We start from the raw sequence: 15,736 nt of genomic DNA, 5'->3' as shown, positions 1-15,736 counted from the left end.
CCCGGGACCCTGACGTCACGGGAACTTTTCCTCCGCCCCCTCCCTTCGGCTTCCAGCGCGGAGCCCGGGCCTGCGGGAGGGCGCGCGACCGCCTCCTGCCCAGCCCAGCCCTAGAGGCTAGTGCGCGCGCCCAAGACGGCCCGGGACACACCACCTGCGCCTGAGAGCGCGCTACCCCGAGCATCCCCAGCTCTCTGGCGACCCCATCCCCCCAACCTCCAACTCCACCGCCCCTCCCCCAAGTCTCCTCCCTCCGCTCCGGTGACTGCTAGCCGGGCGGCTGAGCCGGAGTCGTCGCAGCCACCTCATTGCACAACCCGGCTTCCCAACTGTTTACACAGCCCGGCCTGTGAGTGTGTGTGTATACAGCGTGAGTCACCGGGAGGCGGAGGAGGTGGAGGAAAAGGAGAAGGAGGAGTGCACTGGCCGGGATCAGTGCGGCGCACACACTCACTCACACTCAGTCACTCTCTCCGAGCGCGTCTCGCTCTCTCACACACGAGCCCGGATCCCAGGAGCGCGCAGGATCCCGGGCGCCACGGAAAAGTTGCTCCGGCTTTTGCTTGAGACTAATTGCTTTGGGAAGTGCATTTGCTCCGTGGCTCCGCCGAGCCTGCGGGATCCTGTCCTCACGGCTAAGAACCTCGGGAACGCAGGCCGCCTCCACCTCTGTCTTCGGGACGGTCGGCAGCCTCGGCAACAATAGCGGCGGCCGCTCCTAGCGAGGCGCCTCGAACCGGTGCCATCGGAGGTCCGGAGACCCGAGCCGGCCTTCGACCCCCACATTCGCGGCCAGCGTGGTCTCCGCGTGCAAAGCGAGCGCGGAGAAGCAGCTCCCGCTTTGCCCCTCTTGGGGGCCGAGCCAAGCCGGATCTGCAAACTCCATCCCGCGGGCTGGAAGGAGTCGCAGCGCCGGCGTCAAGCCCGCAGCACCTTCCTGCGCGGAGCAGGGGACGTACGAAGCCGGGGCCGCCCCGGCCGCGGACGCGATGAGGGTTGGCCCCGTGCGCTCTGCCATGAGCGGCGCCTCGCAGCCCCGCGGTCCGGCCCTGCTCCTCCCGGCCACTCGGGGCAACCCAGCCAAACGCCTGCTGGACTCCGACGACGCGGCGGCGGTGGCTGCCAAGTGCCCGCGCCTCTCCGAGTGCTCCAGTCCCCCGGACTACCTCAGCCCCCCCGGCTCGCCCTGCAGCCCACAGCCCCCTCCTACCGCTCCAGGGGCCGGCAGCGGCTCCGGGAGCGCACCGGGGCCCAGCCGCATAGCCGACTACCTGCTGCTGCCCCTAGCCGAGCGCGAGCATGTGTCCCGGGCGCTATGCATCCACACCGGCCGCGAGCTGCGCTGCAAGGTAGGCGTCCGGGACCGACCCGGCGGGGATCCGGGGCGCGGGGCGGGGTGGTGGGCAAAGGTGCTTGGGGTCTGGTTCTCCGCGCCCAAAGTAGAGTTTGGGGCAGGGCGGATAAGTGGGTTGAGTTCCATAAGGCCTCATTTGGCCAGGGTCGCTCTTTTGGAAATCGAAGGGTTTCCTGTGGAGTGGTATAATGGGGGCTCGGCGGTCAAGAGGAAGTGCCGGGTTCAATTGCTTTCTCTCTGGATTCCTTTCCTTGGCGCCCAGTTTAGCTAGCGCGTGGCGTTCCATATAAGTTGTGGAATTGAAATGGATTCCAGGGCCATGCCATTGCCCTTCTCTCATTCCCCTCGTTTCGCCCCCCCCCCCCCCGCACCCCGCCCGTCCTGGAAAGACGCCCTGTTGTGGGTGCCTCCTCGGAGCTCGGAGCAGCTGGAAGCTCTCTTGCCGGAGGTGCACGGCACCCTGGCTCAGCTGTAGGTGTAAGATCGTGTCGGGCTTCTACCCAGGGGATTCCGACTTGAACCCGCGCTGGAACTAGGACCCTGCCCTCTCAAGGGAGCCGTCTGTGGGGGGCCTTCCAGCTAATCCGGGGAATTGGGCCAGAGTAGAAATGCTGGAAAGCCCACTCTGACTAGGAACCCTCGCTTCCATTCACTTTATTTTCTGGCCAACGATTTCCTTTTGGAATAAGGGATCCCGTCCGGGAGGAGGAGGTACGTCTGCTACAAGCAGGATCCACCCGGTCTTTCTGCAGCGCGTAGACGCGGACGGTTCTCACCGTCGGACACCCCCAGAACCTTCCGGGCTGCTCTTTTGTACCCCCAGTTAAAGTTGCTTCTGGGTTTCCCTCAACTCACCTGACGCCCCCCTCCCCGCTCCAGCCCCCAGGGCTTGCTGCTGCCACCTACCGTCCACCCGCGTGAAATTTCAAGTGGCATGAGCAAGCCAAGTTAAAGGGGGAAATCTTTTCTGGGTGACTGGGGGCTGAGCTGTTTTGGGAGGTGTGTGTGTGTGTGTGTGTGTGTGTGTGTGTGTGTGTGTGTTGGGGGGGTTAAGGTGGGTGGGGCAGGAGGAAAGGGCAGCAGAGGGATTTTTCCAGTTGGTGCCAGCGCAGCCACCTCAGAGGTGGGGTGGGTCTGGTCATTGTGCAACCCCTTCCAGTTCCTCCGAGCAGATAATAGCTGAATCCAGATGGTGACAGCCCGTGTGTCACCATTTCCAGTTGAGTCTAGGATATGAGTAACTGGACTGAACAAAAGGCCCTTAAAGGGACCAGCCGGTTTCTTAGAGGGATGCTGCCCTCTCTGGGGGTGGGGCTGGTGTGTGGGAGGGGAGAAACAAAAAAAAAAAAGAAAAGAAAAGAAAAAAGAAAAAAGACCATTCCGGTGCCCTCCCCTCCGGTGAGAATGTAACTCAAGGCTACTTGCACCTGAGTCACAGCTGTAGGCAGGTTGCTCAAGGCTGCGCTGTCACCGTCTCTCCTTCCCAGTCATCTGTTCCTCTGACTAATGACAGCTCTGCATGTTCTGCGGCCCCTGCTTCCCCTTCGAGGCTACGGAGTCACCACACTCCGTGCCCTCTCTGTGCTGAACCCTTTGGGGCTGGCAGGAGAAACATGCATGTCTGGGGATTGCTTTCCAGCCCCTGAGGAGCCTGGGGCACCCACAGTATTATCTGCATTCATGGAAGCACAGAAGTGGGTTTGGGGGCTTAGCTCTCATGGACGATGAGAGCATGTATGGAAGATGGTCTTTCAGATTATCCGCATGATGGGGTGTGACTGTACCTTTGGCTGTTTGCTGGAGCGGAGCCCTGGGTGTGACTGATTTTAAGGGTGTTAGGGGAAGCTGGGGCTGCATATGGTGATGTGGCTGAGATAAGGGGATGTATGAATGGAGCTCACTGTTATCCAAAGCCCAGAGTTGGAGAACTTTAGCCCAGCTCCCTAAGGGGTTGGGGAGACAGTCCCTGCTTTTCTAGCTTCCCTAAATGGGCCACTTTCTCTCTGCAGGTGTTTCCCATTAAACACTACCAGGACAAAATCAGGCCTTACATCCAGCTGCCATCGCACAGAAACATCACTGGCATCGTGGAAGTGATCCTTGGGGAAACCAAGGCCTACGTGTTCTTCGAGAGAGACTTTGGGGACATGCACTCCTACGTGCGAAGCCGGAAGAGGCTGCGGGAAGAGGAGGCTGCCCGGCTCTTCAAGCAGATTGTGTCCGCCGTTGCCCACTGCCACCAGTCTGCTATTGTGCTGGGGGACCTGAAGCTTAGGAAGTTCGTCTTCTCCACGGGGGAGAGGTGAGCGGCCGCCACAGCTCCTCCTGTGGCCTTTTGGAACCAAAATGAAGGTACAGGTTGTGCCGTTAGGTGCAGTGTGTTGGTGCCAAACAAACCCAAGGGCTCATTGTTCCGAGATTAAGCATTTATAAGTCCTGCTCCTGAAAAGTCACCACCAAGGTTGGTTGATTCTGCACTCTTTTGGATGGAGCCTGGGGACACTTGGTGCTCTTGTGGATGTCACATGCTGACAGGTTGCCCTCCCCACTTCTACCCACAGGATCAGGCTTATTCCCCATTATTGTCGGCCCAAAAGTTCAGCCTCCTGGTGTTCAGATAGTCACCTGTCCCTTTAGAGTACTCCTAGAAGAAGCTGTCAAATCTTTTTTTACACTACATGGTTTTGTCATGCCTAGGAAGTATGATAAGCTAGGTAGACTCGTACTTAAGGTTTTAGCTCTCCTTCTTGACATGCATTTCTGTTCCATCTCTGGCTGGGTCCTCCGTGCTTTCTTTACATTCTCTAGTGACCTTTTAGACATCTAGTTGACTGCATCTTGAGAAAATAGCCACATTGAATGATAAATGGAAGTTGGCTAGAATTGATTGCTAAATATAGATAATGGCTGACCTCATGCAGGACAAGATGAGCTTGATAAAGACAATAATGAGGCACTAAGATTTGAAGTGGAGGTTTTGGATAGGAGACTTCAGAAAAGCTGCATGAGATAAACCATACCTGATTTTAAGAGGTGGACCACATCTCTTTTTGGAAAGAGAGCAATAATCCTGTAGAATTGTAGAGGTGGGAGTGAGTTATTTTGTTATTTCTGTTCACACAGGGCTTACCCCAACAGTGCATTTTTACCTTTAACTCCAGAGCACACCCAAAAAAATACAGGGTTGAATTGCCATAAAGCATGACTTTGTATCTGACCTTGCAATAATTATTGAAACACACTGATTAGCAAAGAAAAGCAAATTGTTTGCAATGAAGTGTCCAATTCCTGGAACATGGTTCTTTGACACGGTGATGCATTTTTCTGCAACATGCCTTACAAACCTTCTTACTAGCTTTTGAAATCTGCATTGCACAGACCAATGTCACGGGCACAGAGTTTGGAAACCCGAGGGTTAAGCAATGGCAGGCTGACGCTATTCGTGTAACCAGCACAGGTGCAGGGTTTTAGTACTACAGCAGCCAATCAGGGGCAGACAGTGTGGGTTGAGTCATATTTTCCGTTTACAGAACCAATGGGTATTTTACATAACGACAGGGAGGTCATGCTGAGGACAAACTGAAGTTAGCACATGTATACTACACTCCAGGGAACAGGAAGGCCGGAAGAGGGAAAAAAAACACTACCAGACCTTTAAGAGGAAAAGGAATTGACCCATCAGCCAGTACCAAATGTTTGCATTTAACTTCACAATGAGTGACTTACAGAAACAGGGTTATTTCAGAGAATCAGAGAAAGGCAAGCCACCACCGGATATTAGAGGTTCCCCCACGTGGCTTTGGGCTTTGGGGGATGCGGGAGACTTGGGTGGCTGATTTCAAGTAAGGAGCCACCGGAAGTTTCTTAAGGGAGCCTTTGACTTTTTTGGACTGTATTGTTACTTTGACAGAGACCCCCACATAGAATAAATGGCTTGCACACGGACGTGCTGTGCTAGGGCACATGTGTCTAGCATCCCGCAAACCCCCAAGCCACATTTGTTCACGTAACCTCTATGTCCAGGCTAAGTGTTCTTTGCAATGAAACATCCAGTAAATGCAATTAACATACCTTAGAGCTTTCCCACTGTGGTTATCACAGCTAGGACCCAGGTGGACAGAGTTTCCTCTGTGTGTATGTTCAGTGTGGGCTGCGGCACTGACAGATGGCGCATAATGAGTGACGTTTGGGCAGAGCGAGTGTCTCAGCGATCGATGTCATGTTAGAGGGAAGACGGGCTTGTAGGATGCTCAGCCCCCTCTCTGAGGAAGTAGGTTATACTGCTCTCCCCAGATGGCTTTTGTAGAAAATGTCAGCATTCCCCTGAGATGAGCTCCTGCTTCTGCAATGTGAACTTTGTCAGTTGTGTAAGCCCTATTAGGATATCTCTCACAAGCTCTAGCATCATGAATACTATTTGGGACTTTGCATCATACCCTCCACCCCAAGCGCGCTCTCCATACTTTGCAAACACGTATTGCAGTTTGTATTGGTTTGTGAAATCCAAGTCCTGGGTACTTGCAGGGAACTGCTTACTGGATGAAGGGGTAAATGGCATTCCTGGGCACTATTCCTGGGAAGGCCTTGGGTTTCATGGCAGCTGGTCTGGAAATAACAGCTTGGTTTCTCTCCGCCGCAGAACCCAGCTCAGACTGGAAAGTCTGGAAGATACGCACATCATCAAGGGCGAAGATGATGCTTTGTCAGACAAGCATGGCTGCCCAGCTTATGTGAGCCCCGAGATCCTCAACACCACCGGGACCTACTCCGGAAAGGCGGCGGACGTTTGGAGCCTCGGGGTGATGCTCTACACACTTTTGGTCGGACGATACCCCTTCCATGACTCGGACCCTAGTGCTCTCTTCTCCAAAATCCGACGCGGACAGTTCTGCATTCCCGACCACATTTCCCCCAAAGCCAGGTGCCTCATTCGCAGCCTCCTGAGACGAGAGCCTTCCGAGAGACTCACTGCTCCTGAAATCTTACTCCATCCCTGGTTTGAGTCTGCCCTGGAGCCTGGGTACGTTGACTCAGAAATAGGAACTTCAGACCAGATTGTTCCAGAGTACGAGGAGGACAGTGACATGAGTTCCTTCTTCTGCTAATCCCAAAAACCTCAGAAACCTCATAATTCTCACTCATGGCATTTCCATTTCTAAAGATGGACGGGCCCTCTGGCATGGTGCCAGCCAGAAGTCTGGTCGGCACCAAGGTTGTCTCCGCAGAACTCACCGTGGAACCCTCTCTCACAGTTGGGGAGGAGTGACTGTTGATCTGAGCAGCACGACCCTCTGACTTTAACTGCAAAGTCGTTCCCTTCTTTACCAACTACCCTCAACTCTGTCTTTGTCAGATCTGGGGGGTTCTGTGTCTTTCAAAGGTGGCAAAGAGGGTAGCGTGGACATCCCACGCTGTGTGGTCAACTGTCATGAACTTGAACATTCACATGGGAAAGGCAGGAAGTCACCCAGTGGCATTTTGGGCAATAACCATGTTTTAATGGGGTGGCAGATCACTTGGGTCAATAAGCCTGCCATCTTAGAAAAAAACTCCTTTGTAGCTGGACTTGTCGCTGCAGTTTCTCCCATCAGAAAGCTCGCTCTTGCTCTTGGTTTGTTGCGACATCTGTCTTTGCCTCATGGTCACACTTACCAACGACTCTGCTCTGTTGTCTGAGCAGACTGAGGAGCTCAGGAGCCTGCCTGAACCCTGACCCCACTCTACTCCTACCCTGCCCCCATCTCACATGCAATAATGCTTTGTCCTTGACCTTGAAACTTGCCCCCTGCAGCTATGAAAGTACTTGCCAGCTAATCGTTGAAAAGTGCAGAAAAAATGCGGAACTCTTGGCTATTTCAGAACTCTGAGCTCCAATAGAGACTGCCATTAAAAAACAAACAAAAAAACCAATTTGATCACTTGGAAACCTTTGGCATTTTCAGTTTCCTTCTAGTGTGCTGGGGCTTAGCCTTTAATTTTCCCCCACAAGATCATCTCAGGGTGGAACATTTTGTCCAGGAAGAGAAAGGAGACTCCCCACCCCGCTCTCCCAGGAGCAAAGGGTAAACCTCTTTGTGCTTTAAAGAAAGTGAATTTTGGACAGCATTAGGATTCCCAGACTAAGTTCCAGAATGATACTGTGCCCCGCCCTGTGTGGGCATCCTGGGTGCACTTGGGGTTTTGCATGGTGGGTTGTTGGTACTCTCTGACTACACATCTGTGTAGCCGGCTGCTGGGGTGAATAGTGAGCCCCAGGTATTTCAAGTTGGAAGGACTTTGACAATCATCCGATCCAACTTCTCGCTGCCACCTCCCACTGCAGAAATCCTCACCTTCAGCTTCTTTCCCAGGTGAGAATCCAACCTCTGTTTGAATGCTTCCAGAGACAGAAACTCACTCCCTACAAAAGGTAGAGCTTCACGGAGAGACTTCAACTTGCATTAAAAAACAAGGACAGATGAAGAGTCAGTCGCTGTCTCAGACGGTGCCGAAATCAGGTGGATAAACGGGTAAACAAATATACTGTATTTGAAGAAATGGCACAAACCAGGCAGGCATCTTCAAGGGCTACGCCTACGCGAACTACTAACCTGCATTGTAAGAATGCTGTGTATACCTCATGTACTGTGTACTCTGTACATATATTTTACCTTTTATACCTATGTCCGATTTTTGTCTTCGATTGAGGCTTGTCGTGTTGTGTGTGTCTGTCTGAATAACCTGCGTGTCTAGAACCACGTGAAATGTGAATGGTTGTCGGCGAGGTGGCCTTGACAGAGCTGTGGGGCTCCGAGAGGAGGGAGGACGGCATCTGTCACACTCGTGTGCAGGTGGTTGTGCGACTGTTGTATCTTGTGATACGTTACCCGGCTGGCAGGGACTTCAGCTGGGACAGCTAGAAACACTAGATCCTTCCTGTATATGTGTAGATATGTGAACGGTGAAATGGCCGTGGCTGACTTGTAGAGAAATTTTAATAAATCTGGTTTCGTAAAAAAGGTGTGGTGGATATCCTGCTAGTGCCATCTGCCTGTGCCTTTTGCAGTCCCGGGAATGCCAAGCTCTCCCATTTCAGGGCTCAGAGCTGCTGGAGGGAGACTAGACAGATAGTGACCACTGAGGATGACCTTTGATAGGCTGGACCCCTTCATTTTTCACTCCAGTGACTAGGTTCACTCAGGTGGCTGGTGCTCTGCGGTGACCCAGTGGGTGGGTGCTTGGGTGACCCAGTGGGTGGGTGCTTGGAGAAGCGTTTCAGGGAGAATGCTTGAGGGCGCCTCAGTTTCTAAGATTCCCTTGGGCTTTTTTGGACCAGGGGCCTTAGAGAATTTGACACAGGCTACGAACACTCCAGAACCATATTACATGTCCCCAACAGAATTTGTTCGGCTTTGTGGAAGTTCACTTAGAGGCCAGAAGACCTCAGGGGGGGCCTCCTGCTGAGAATCACCCCTACTTTAGAACTAAATAAGATGGGTAATAGAGATATTTTTCCCTTTTCCTATAAATGTAAAAGGGAAATGAAAACAAGGAAAATTTGTCTAAGAGACATTTATATCACAAAAGTTGGAAAAGAGTTTTTTTTTTTTTAAATTAGGTTTATAGCTTCATTTCACTTGTACTTCAGAATGTCCTCTAAACAAAGTAAATTAGCATCCCGAGCGATTCTGAAAAACACTTTATAGACTGTAAGGCTGGGGTATATATAGCTCAGTGTTCGAGCACGAGGCCCTGGGCTCTGTCCCCAGCATGGCAAAAACAAACAAAAAATACATTGTAAAGTGTAGCACCTCTTAAGAAGAGTGTGTGTAGAAGGGTGTAGTTCAGTGAATTTTCACAAACTGAACACACCTGTGTAACCAGCCCTTGGCTGGAGGCCCCTCCTTCCCCTCTCTGTCCCTGCTGGCACCCGCTGCAAGGGCGACCACCATGGGACAGGATCTCACTCTCAGGGGTTAGTACTCATCAGGACCAACTCCCCAGCTCTGGACTTGTGTGCCGAGCCATGCAGACGCCTCAAGTGACACAACTGCCCTTTGCCAGGACTCGGACTGGGATCACCAAGGATAGCAGACCCGTGACACTGAAGTTAATACAAATTAGGCCGCGTGATCCAGGGAGCTTACATGGGAAAAGCCCATCAGAAGCTGCGTGGGAAAGGGCCACACGCCTGGGTAGCTAAGAAACTCGGAAGCTGGTGGCTAGTCTAGGGCCTGCTCAAGACCGAAAACCCAAAGTTCCCTGAGCGAGCTCAGAACACACATCGCAGCCTCCCTGCTCCAGTGAACCCAGACGAGACTCAGCGTAACTCCCTGGGCACGCAATGCGAATACTTTGGACTTCCCCGGAGCTTTTAATCTAAGGATTTCAAAACACTTTGCAAGCAATTAAGGTTACAACACCCCTTTGTACTGTTGTTACATGCACCAAGGGGAGAGAAATATGGGTCGGGATTGGCTGGATTGACACACAGTGCCACAAATCCATAAATTTAATCTCTTCTAAGGGTGGAACAAATCTGGGGCAATCGCAAGCAGTTGGATTATGGAAGGTTGGAATGTGCTGATCACTTCTCAGAAGTCTTGCATTTTGAGTAAATCCTTCAAGCAACATCTCCATATCATACTTTCTAGAAGTTTTAGTCTTTCCTATCACTTAATTCACATCATATTTTCCAAAAGTTTCTCTTTCTCTCCACCTTTGTATGCACAGCCGTTGAGTGAAATAGGAAAGTCAAATATTCTCCTTACTTTATAGTTGGAAAAACTAAGGCTCAAATGTCTTTCAGTAGTCACTCAGGAGCAAGCAGCTCCGAGCCAGCACAGGAACTTGGGTCCTGGGAGCCCAAGGTTCTCACAGAGCGCTGAGATAGTCTTCTGGTAGGAATGGCAATGAAAGAATGTGTTAAGACAAATGCAAATGCTGATTATCAGCTCCATTCATGTCTTCAAATAACTCAGTACAGCCTAGTGTGGCAGTACAGCCTCTGTAATACCATCCACTTGGGAGGCTGAGGTAGAAGGATCAAAAGTATGAGGCCAGCCTGGGCAATTTAGTGAGAACTAATCTTTCTTTTTTTTTTGTACTGGGGATCAAACCCAGGGACTCTTTACCACTGAGTTATATCTCCAGTTGTTTTTATATTTTATTTTGGAACAGGATCTTTCTAAATTGCTGAGATCGACCTAAAATTTGTAATATTCCTACTTAAGCCTCCTGATTACACACACTTGAGAAGGTACTCTGTGCAAGATCCAGTTTTAAAATAGGGAGGGTGGGAGGGGAGGGGGGAGGAGGGGAGGGGGGAGGAAGGGCAATGATCCTAACTTGGCTGGAGATGGAGCTCAGTGGTAGAGCACTCACCTAGCATGCATGAGGCCCTGGGTTCATTCCCAAGCACCACAAAACAAAAGCAAAACGCCCCTAACCTAGACACAGCATGTTTGGGTCCTGGCTGGCTGGCATTCTGGATGAGCACAGGCACCTCAGCACTGAGGACTCTGAAGCTGGCTTTTTAATGTGGCTCTGGCTGCGCGAGGGAGGTAAGTGTCTGTTAATCACCCACCCCACCCCCAGACTAGGAGCAGCCGGAGCAGGATCTCATCACCAAACCCTGGGAACCATCCACGCCGATTTCAGTTGACTCCTCAATTATCTCAATTGCAGTCAAAGACTGTGGTTCCAAGAGGAGGCAGGAGAAGAGAAGGAGGGACGCTGACAGTGTCCCCTCCCCTTGCTGCAGCTTTCACCCTTTGGCTCATTTTATCTTCTCAGCAGCCCTGTGAGGTGGGCGAGGTGTCCCCACTTACCAGAGGTTGGCCTTGAGTCCTGAGGCTGAAGAGGTCAAGGTCACAGCTGAGCAGGTGGGAGGGACTCCAACCTGGGTCTGGAGAACTTGACAATCTTACTCTCTTCCGGCCTGTGCTTTCCACATGGGTTCCTACTTGCTAAGCCAGCAAGAAGACATCCTCTTTCTTGGAGCAGCCATTTTGCTGGAGGATTTTTGCCAAGCAGGGTACAATGTGCTGGGCCAGGACTGGTTCCAGTCTGTGATTTTCACTGGTTGAGATTTATCAGGGGACTGCTCATGTGGTACCAAGAGCCACCCAAGGTGCTTCACGTGAATTAACACATGACTACCACCAGCAATAGTGTTGCCATATGTCTTTTGTAATTGAAGAGGCTGAGGCTCAGAAAGGGTAAGGGACTTGCCCAGAGTCACACAGCACAAGATCCATTTGCTAATTCACACACCCAGAGCTGTTAGCATGAAGGCTTACTGCTCAGTTTTTAGAGTTGGGAGTTTGTAGTCCCAAATGCAATGTGGCATCCTGGAACAGAAAAAGGAAATTAGTGGAAAAACAACTAAAGTCTAAGTAAAGCCTAGAATTTAATAATAATGTACCTGAACATGGGTGCAGCACCAATAATCCCAGCTGCTCGGGAGGCTGAGTCAGAAGGATCGAAGATTTGAGGCCAGCCTTGGTAATTTAGCAAGACCCTGTCTCAAAATGGTAAAGATTCATCTCTGGGTTCAATCCTCAGTGCTGCTCCACATATGTATGCATGTACACACACACACACACACATACACACACACGCATGTGTGCACACACACATGCACACATGCAGACACACAAAATGTACAAAAGTTGGTTTCTGAGTTGTGGCAAGAATACCACAGTAACAAAGTGATAGCATTAAGAAGAAATGGAGTGGCAGATGTAGGGGGACTCCATTATCTTTGCAAAAAAAGATTGAGTCAGCACTTCTGCTCTTTTTAGCCAGGGAAACCAAGTCTGAGATGGGCTACATGCTGTGCTTGACTGCCCCCAGCCCTCTCCAGCTGCTCCAACTTCCTGGGTGGTGGCTGGAAGTTGTGGGTGATCTTCTAGAATGTTCCTAGAGCTGGAGGAGGTGAGTCTACGTGGAGCTACCATGGAATGTGCCAGAAACCTTTGTGGATGGATCCAGGACAGGGCACTTTGAAGAGCTGACTCCTGGGTCTGGCCTTTGGAGGGGGACTATGGGCGCAGCTCCTTCAGACCCGCCCTGGGTCCTTGCTCTCCATCAGCCCCGCTCAGGAGCATCCTGGCTGAGCTGCAGCCCCTGGACCCTCATTAGCAGGAAGGCCACAGGGGCTAGCAATTGGAGCAGGGTTTGACCTCCACCTGCAGAAGGAGGGATTCTAGGGAGGGGGGAGCTCAGATGGCCCAAGTGGATTTCTCATCCAAATTCCAGTTCAGGTGCTTCTGTGCTCAGCAGGAGGCCTGAGCTCAGGTGTGTGTGTGTGTGTGTGTGTGTGTGTGTGTGTGTCTCAGGGTGCAGCACCAGTCCTCAGGGCCATGAGGTGACTTATCCTCACTCCCCCCATGTTAGGACAGGAGCCTTGCCAAGAGAGAGGCCATGGGAGGGAACTGGTGGATGCCGTTTCACAATCCCCCACCCCCTCGCACTCAGCCTGTCCGGGACACCTTGCTGGGCAGTCCACAGCCGGTTAAGGCACCAGAAAGGGACAGTTGGAATCATAATGATGACAAGAACCCACCTGAATGGAGTACTCATCTAACACCATTGTAGGCACTTTGCAACTAGGTCTCATTTAAGTGTCAACTCTGTGAGGCAGGGATTTGCCTTTACCTCCTTTATAGGTGAGTGCGCGAAAGCACAGAGTTTAAGTGACTCGCTCAAGGTCACACAGTAACTGGGATCTGAACACGGGGAGTCTCGTGTGGAGGATGTTCTCCTAACACGTGACCTGCTGACCCCTTTGAGCACTGGCTCCCTGTTTATGTTTTATCCCACCGTCGAGGTCCTCCTGTGCCAGCCTGTCTGTGTGGAGCATCTGACCTCTGTCAGGAGCAACACTTCACATCTGACCCTTGGAGGAGCTGGCAGCCATCAGGGAAGAACTTGAACTTTTGGGTTAGCGGGAACTGGTGTCAAATCCCAACTTACTTAACGTTGTGACCCAAACAGGTCACAGGACCCTCTGTGCTTCAGGTGCAGCAAATGGAACAGGAGTGGTCACATCTGGGGCTGGGGCTGTGCAGTTCACACACGAAGCCATTCGAAGTCCCAGCAGCCGCAGAGCAGGCGCCTGCTTCAGCAGATCCTTGGGTCCTGCCTAGGGAGGTCGGGCAGATTGGATTTGAATCCCAGCCTCACTCCCTGTTCGCTCATCACCTTCAGGAAGTTGCAACACCTCTCTGAGCCACAATCCCCTCATCCCTAAAGGGTGCATGATAATGAGCCCTCTACCGGGCTGCAGGGAAGGGCCTGGTTGGAGGGGGAGCGCAGCCTGGGATGGAGGCAGGGATTGGAGTTCCGCTTATCATTATTTCCCTCCCTCCTTGCTCTTTCTCCTCTGGTTTGCAGGTTTGTGGGGGATGGAGTGTAGACTGTTCCAGATCAGCTGGGAAGACAGGGAACAGCTCACAAAGCCCCAGTGGTCAGACTTCCAGGCCCCTGCTGACCTGGGTTTTAGTCCTGGGAAACAGAGAACAATCTGTCTTCTCTGACCTTTCCAGCCACCAGCACCTCCAGTGTCTAGAAGGTTCCCCCAGGGGAGAAGGGAACTTGAAAGCACCATCTCCCAGAGGCCACCCTGACTCCCCAGCGGAGGCTTTGGGTTCCCACCAACAGAGCAGAGAGTCAAAGGGCCAGTGCACCACCAGCTTCTGCTCAGGCACGAGCGGCAGAGTGGACAGATGAGAGGCCTGATGTCACAGAGACCTGTGACTCTAGTACTGGTACTGAGGAGTGAACTGACCCACTTCAGCCTCAGTTGCTTAATCTCTCTCTCTCTCTCTCTGTGGGGTGTGTGTGTGTGTGAGAGAGAGAAAGTGTTTGGGTATGTTGGATTGAACCAGGGACCATCTACCATTGAGCTACATCCCCAGCTCTTTCTATTTTTAAATTTTTGAGACAAGATCTTGCTAAGTTGCTCAAGGTCTCTCTTAGTTGTTGGGTTGGACTCAAACTTGTAATCCTCCTGCCTCAGCCTCCTGGATCACTGTTACAGGTGTGCACCATCATGCTTGGCTTCAGTTGCCTTATCTGTGTAATGGGTAGTAAAAGATCACGTCTGTGAAATATCTCCCACAGCCCTGACATGTACAAAATGTCAGCCATGCAGGCTGTCAAAAACTGGGGTCAAAGCAAGTCAAAACCAGCTAGTTGATCCATTAAGAATGTGCTAAGTAGGTGGGCAGGGTGGCACGTGCCTGTGTTTCTAATTATTTGGGAAGAAGAAGTGGGAGGTTCACTTGAGCCCTGGGAGTTCAAGACCAGCCTTGGCAACAGAGTGACGAAATTCTGTCTCAGGAAAAATGAATGAATGAATGAATGAATGAATGAATGAATAAATAAATAGATAGATAGATAAATAAAAGAGTGCTTCTCTTATGTAGGGGTGGGAATCTTGTTAGAATCCAGGTTCTGTTCATCAGGGCCAGGTGGGGCCCGAGACTCTGCATTTCCAGCCACCTCTTGGGTGAGGCTGATGTGCAGCCTATGAGCCACAGTTAGGGCTGCGTGGGATTGAAACCCGTTTACAGGGACCTCCTGAGACTCAGTTAAGATGAGCAAGCTCCGGCTGAGCATGGTGGTGCCTGTCATCTCAGTGACTTGAGAGGTTGAGGCAGGAGGACCACAAGTTGGAGGCCAGCTTTTCCATCTTAGCGAGACTCTGTCTCAAAATAAAAAACAAAAGGCTGTGGTGTAGCTTAGTGGTAGAGCACCCCTGGGTTCAATCCCTAGTACTCTCCTCACCAAAAAAAAAAAAAAAAAAAAGTTGAGCTAATTCTTGCAAATGGATCTGGTGGGTACAGGGGAGGGAATGGAGAGGGACTGAATATTGCGTAGCTGCCTGGCCTCAGGCTTGCTGGGTGGCCTGTCTCTTGGCTCTCACTGTCCCTTGGAGGGAGCCGAGCATCCCCAGTGTCCTGGGGGGAGCCAAGACCTGGCCACCAAGGGACTTGCTCCAGGTCACACAGCTTCGTGGGGCTGGGCTGAGACGGGGGCTCAGCTCTTCCTGCCTCTGGTCCCAGCACCTCGGGAGCAATGGCAGGACCTGGAAATAGTCAAGGGCCCCCTGGGCAGGCCACCGCCTCTCTCTGGAGAAAGAGGTGGCCTGGTGTACGTGACCTCTGCTCTCCCTCCCCAGCCTCCCCTTGGGAGAGCCCGTGTGAGATGCTCTTATTCAGAGTTCATCTGGCCCTGTCCCCCTCCGCTTCCTAATTTGGTGGTGACATTCTGGTTGCAGACGTATCAGTTTCACCCTGTGGAGTAAGGGACGTCAGTGGAACTGCTGGGTACAACCCTCTGCGCTACACAGACAGAAGGAGCTTAGCACCTGGGCCACACGGGACACTCCTCCAG

General features: G+C 52.0%; 1 protein-coding gene across 2 annotated transcripts; it reads left to right on the top strand.

Annotated features, from left to right (window-relative positions):
* Positions 1-268: 268 nt before the first annotated feature.
* Positions 269-8,016, top strand: Trib1 (tribbles pseudokinase 1). 2 transcript variants are annotated; one of them, XM_027950025.3, is made up of 3 exons: positions 269-1,349; positions 3,364-3,656; positions 5,994-8,016. In XM_027950025.3, the coding sequence occupies exons 1-3, from the start codon at positions 990-992 to the stop codon at positions 6,457-6,459; spliced, it is 1,119 nt and encodes a 372-aa protein (XP_027805826.1). In that variant the 5' UTR covers positions 269-989; the 3' UTR covers positions 6,460-8,016. The 2 variants fall into 2 exon arrangements, with proteins under 2 accessions (XP_027805826.1, XP_027805837.1); XM_027950036.3 differs by lacking the exon at positions 269-1,349 and adding an exon at positions 2,419-3,048.
* The last annotated feature ends 7,720 nt before the right edge of the window (positions 8,017-15,736 follow it).

The sequence above is a fragment of the Marmota flaviventris genome, chromosome 15, assembly GCF_047511675.1.
Source record: "Marmota flaviventris isolate mMarFla1 chromosome 15, mMarFla1.hap1, whole genome shotgun sequence".
NCBI lineage: Eukaryota > Metazoa > Chordata > Mammalia > Rodentia > Sciuridae > Marmota > Marmota flaviventris.
Note: the sequence above shows the minus strand (reverse complement) of the source record. Positions and strands in the feature narration are given on the sequence as shown.

What these genes read in the sequence shown, in the direction of transcription:
- Trib1 (XM_027950025.3), top strand. Translation starts at nt 990, where the DNA reads ATGAGGGTTGGCCCCGTGCGCTCTGCCATGAGCGGCGCCTCGCAGCCC. An exon ending in GCCGCGAGCTGCGCTGCAAG is followed by an intron (nt 1,350 to 3,363) that starts GTAGGCGTCCGG and finishes TTCTCTCTGCAG; the next exon opens with GTGTTTCCCATTAAACACTA. An exon ending in GTCTTCTCCACGGGGGAGAG is followed by an intron (nt 3,657 to 5,993) that starts GTGAGCGGCCGC and finishes TCTCCGCCGCAG; the next exon opens with AACCCAGCTCAGACTGGAAA.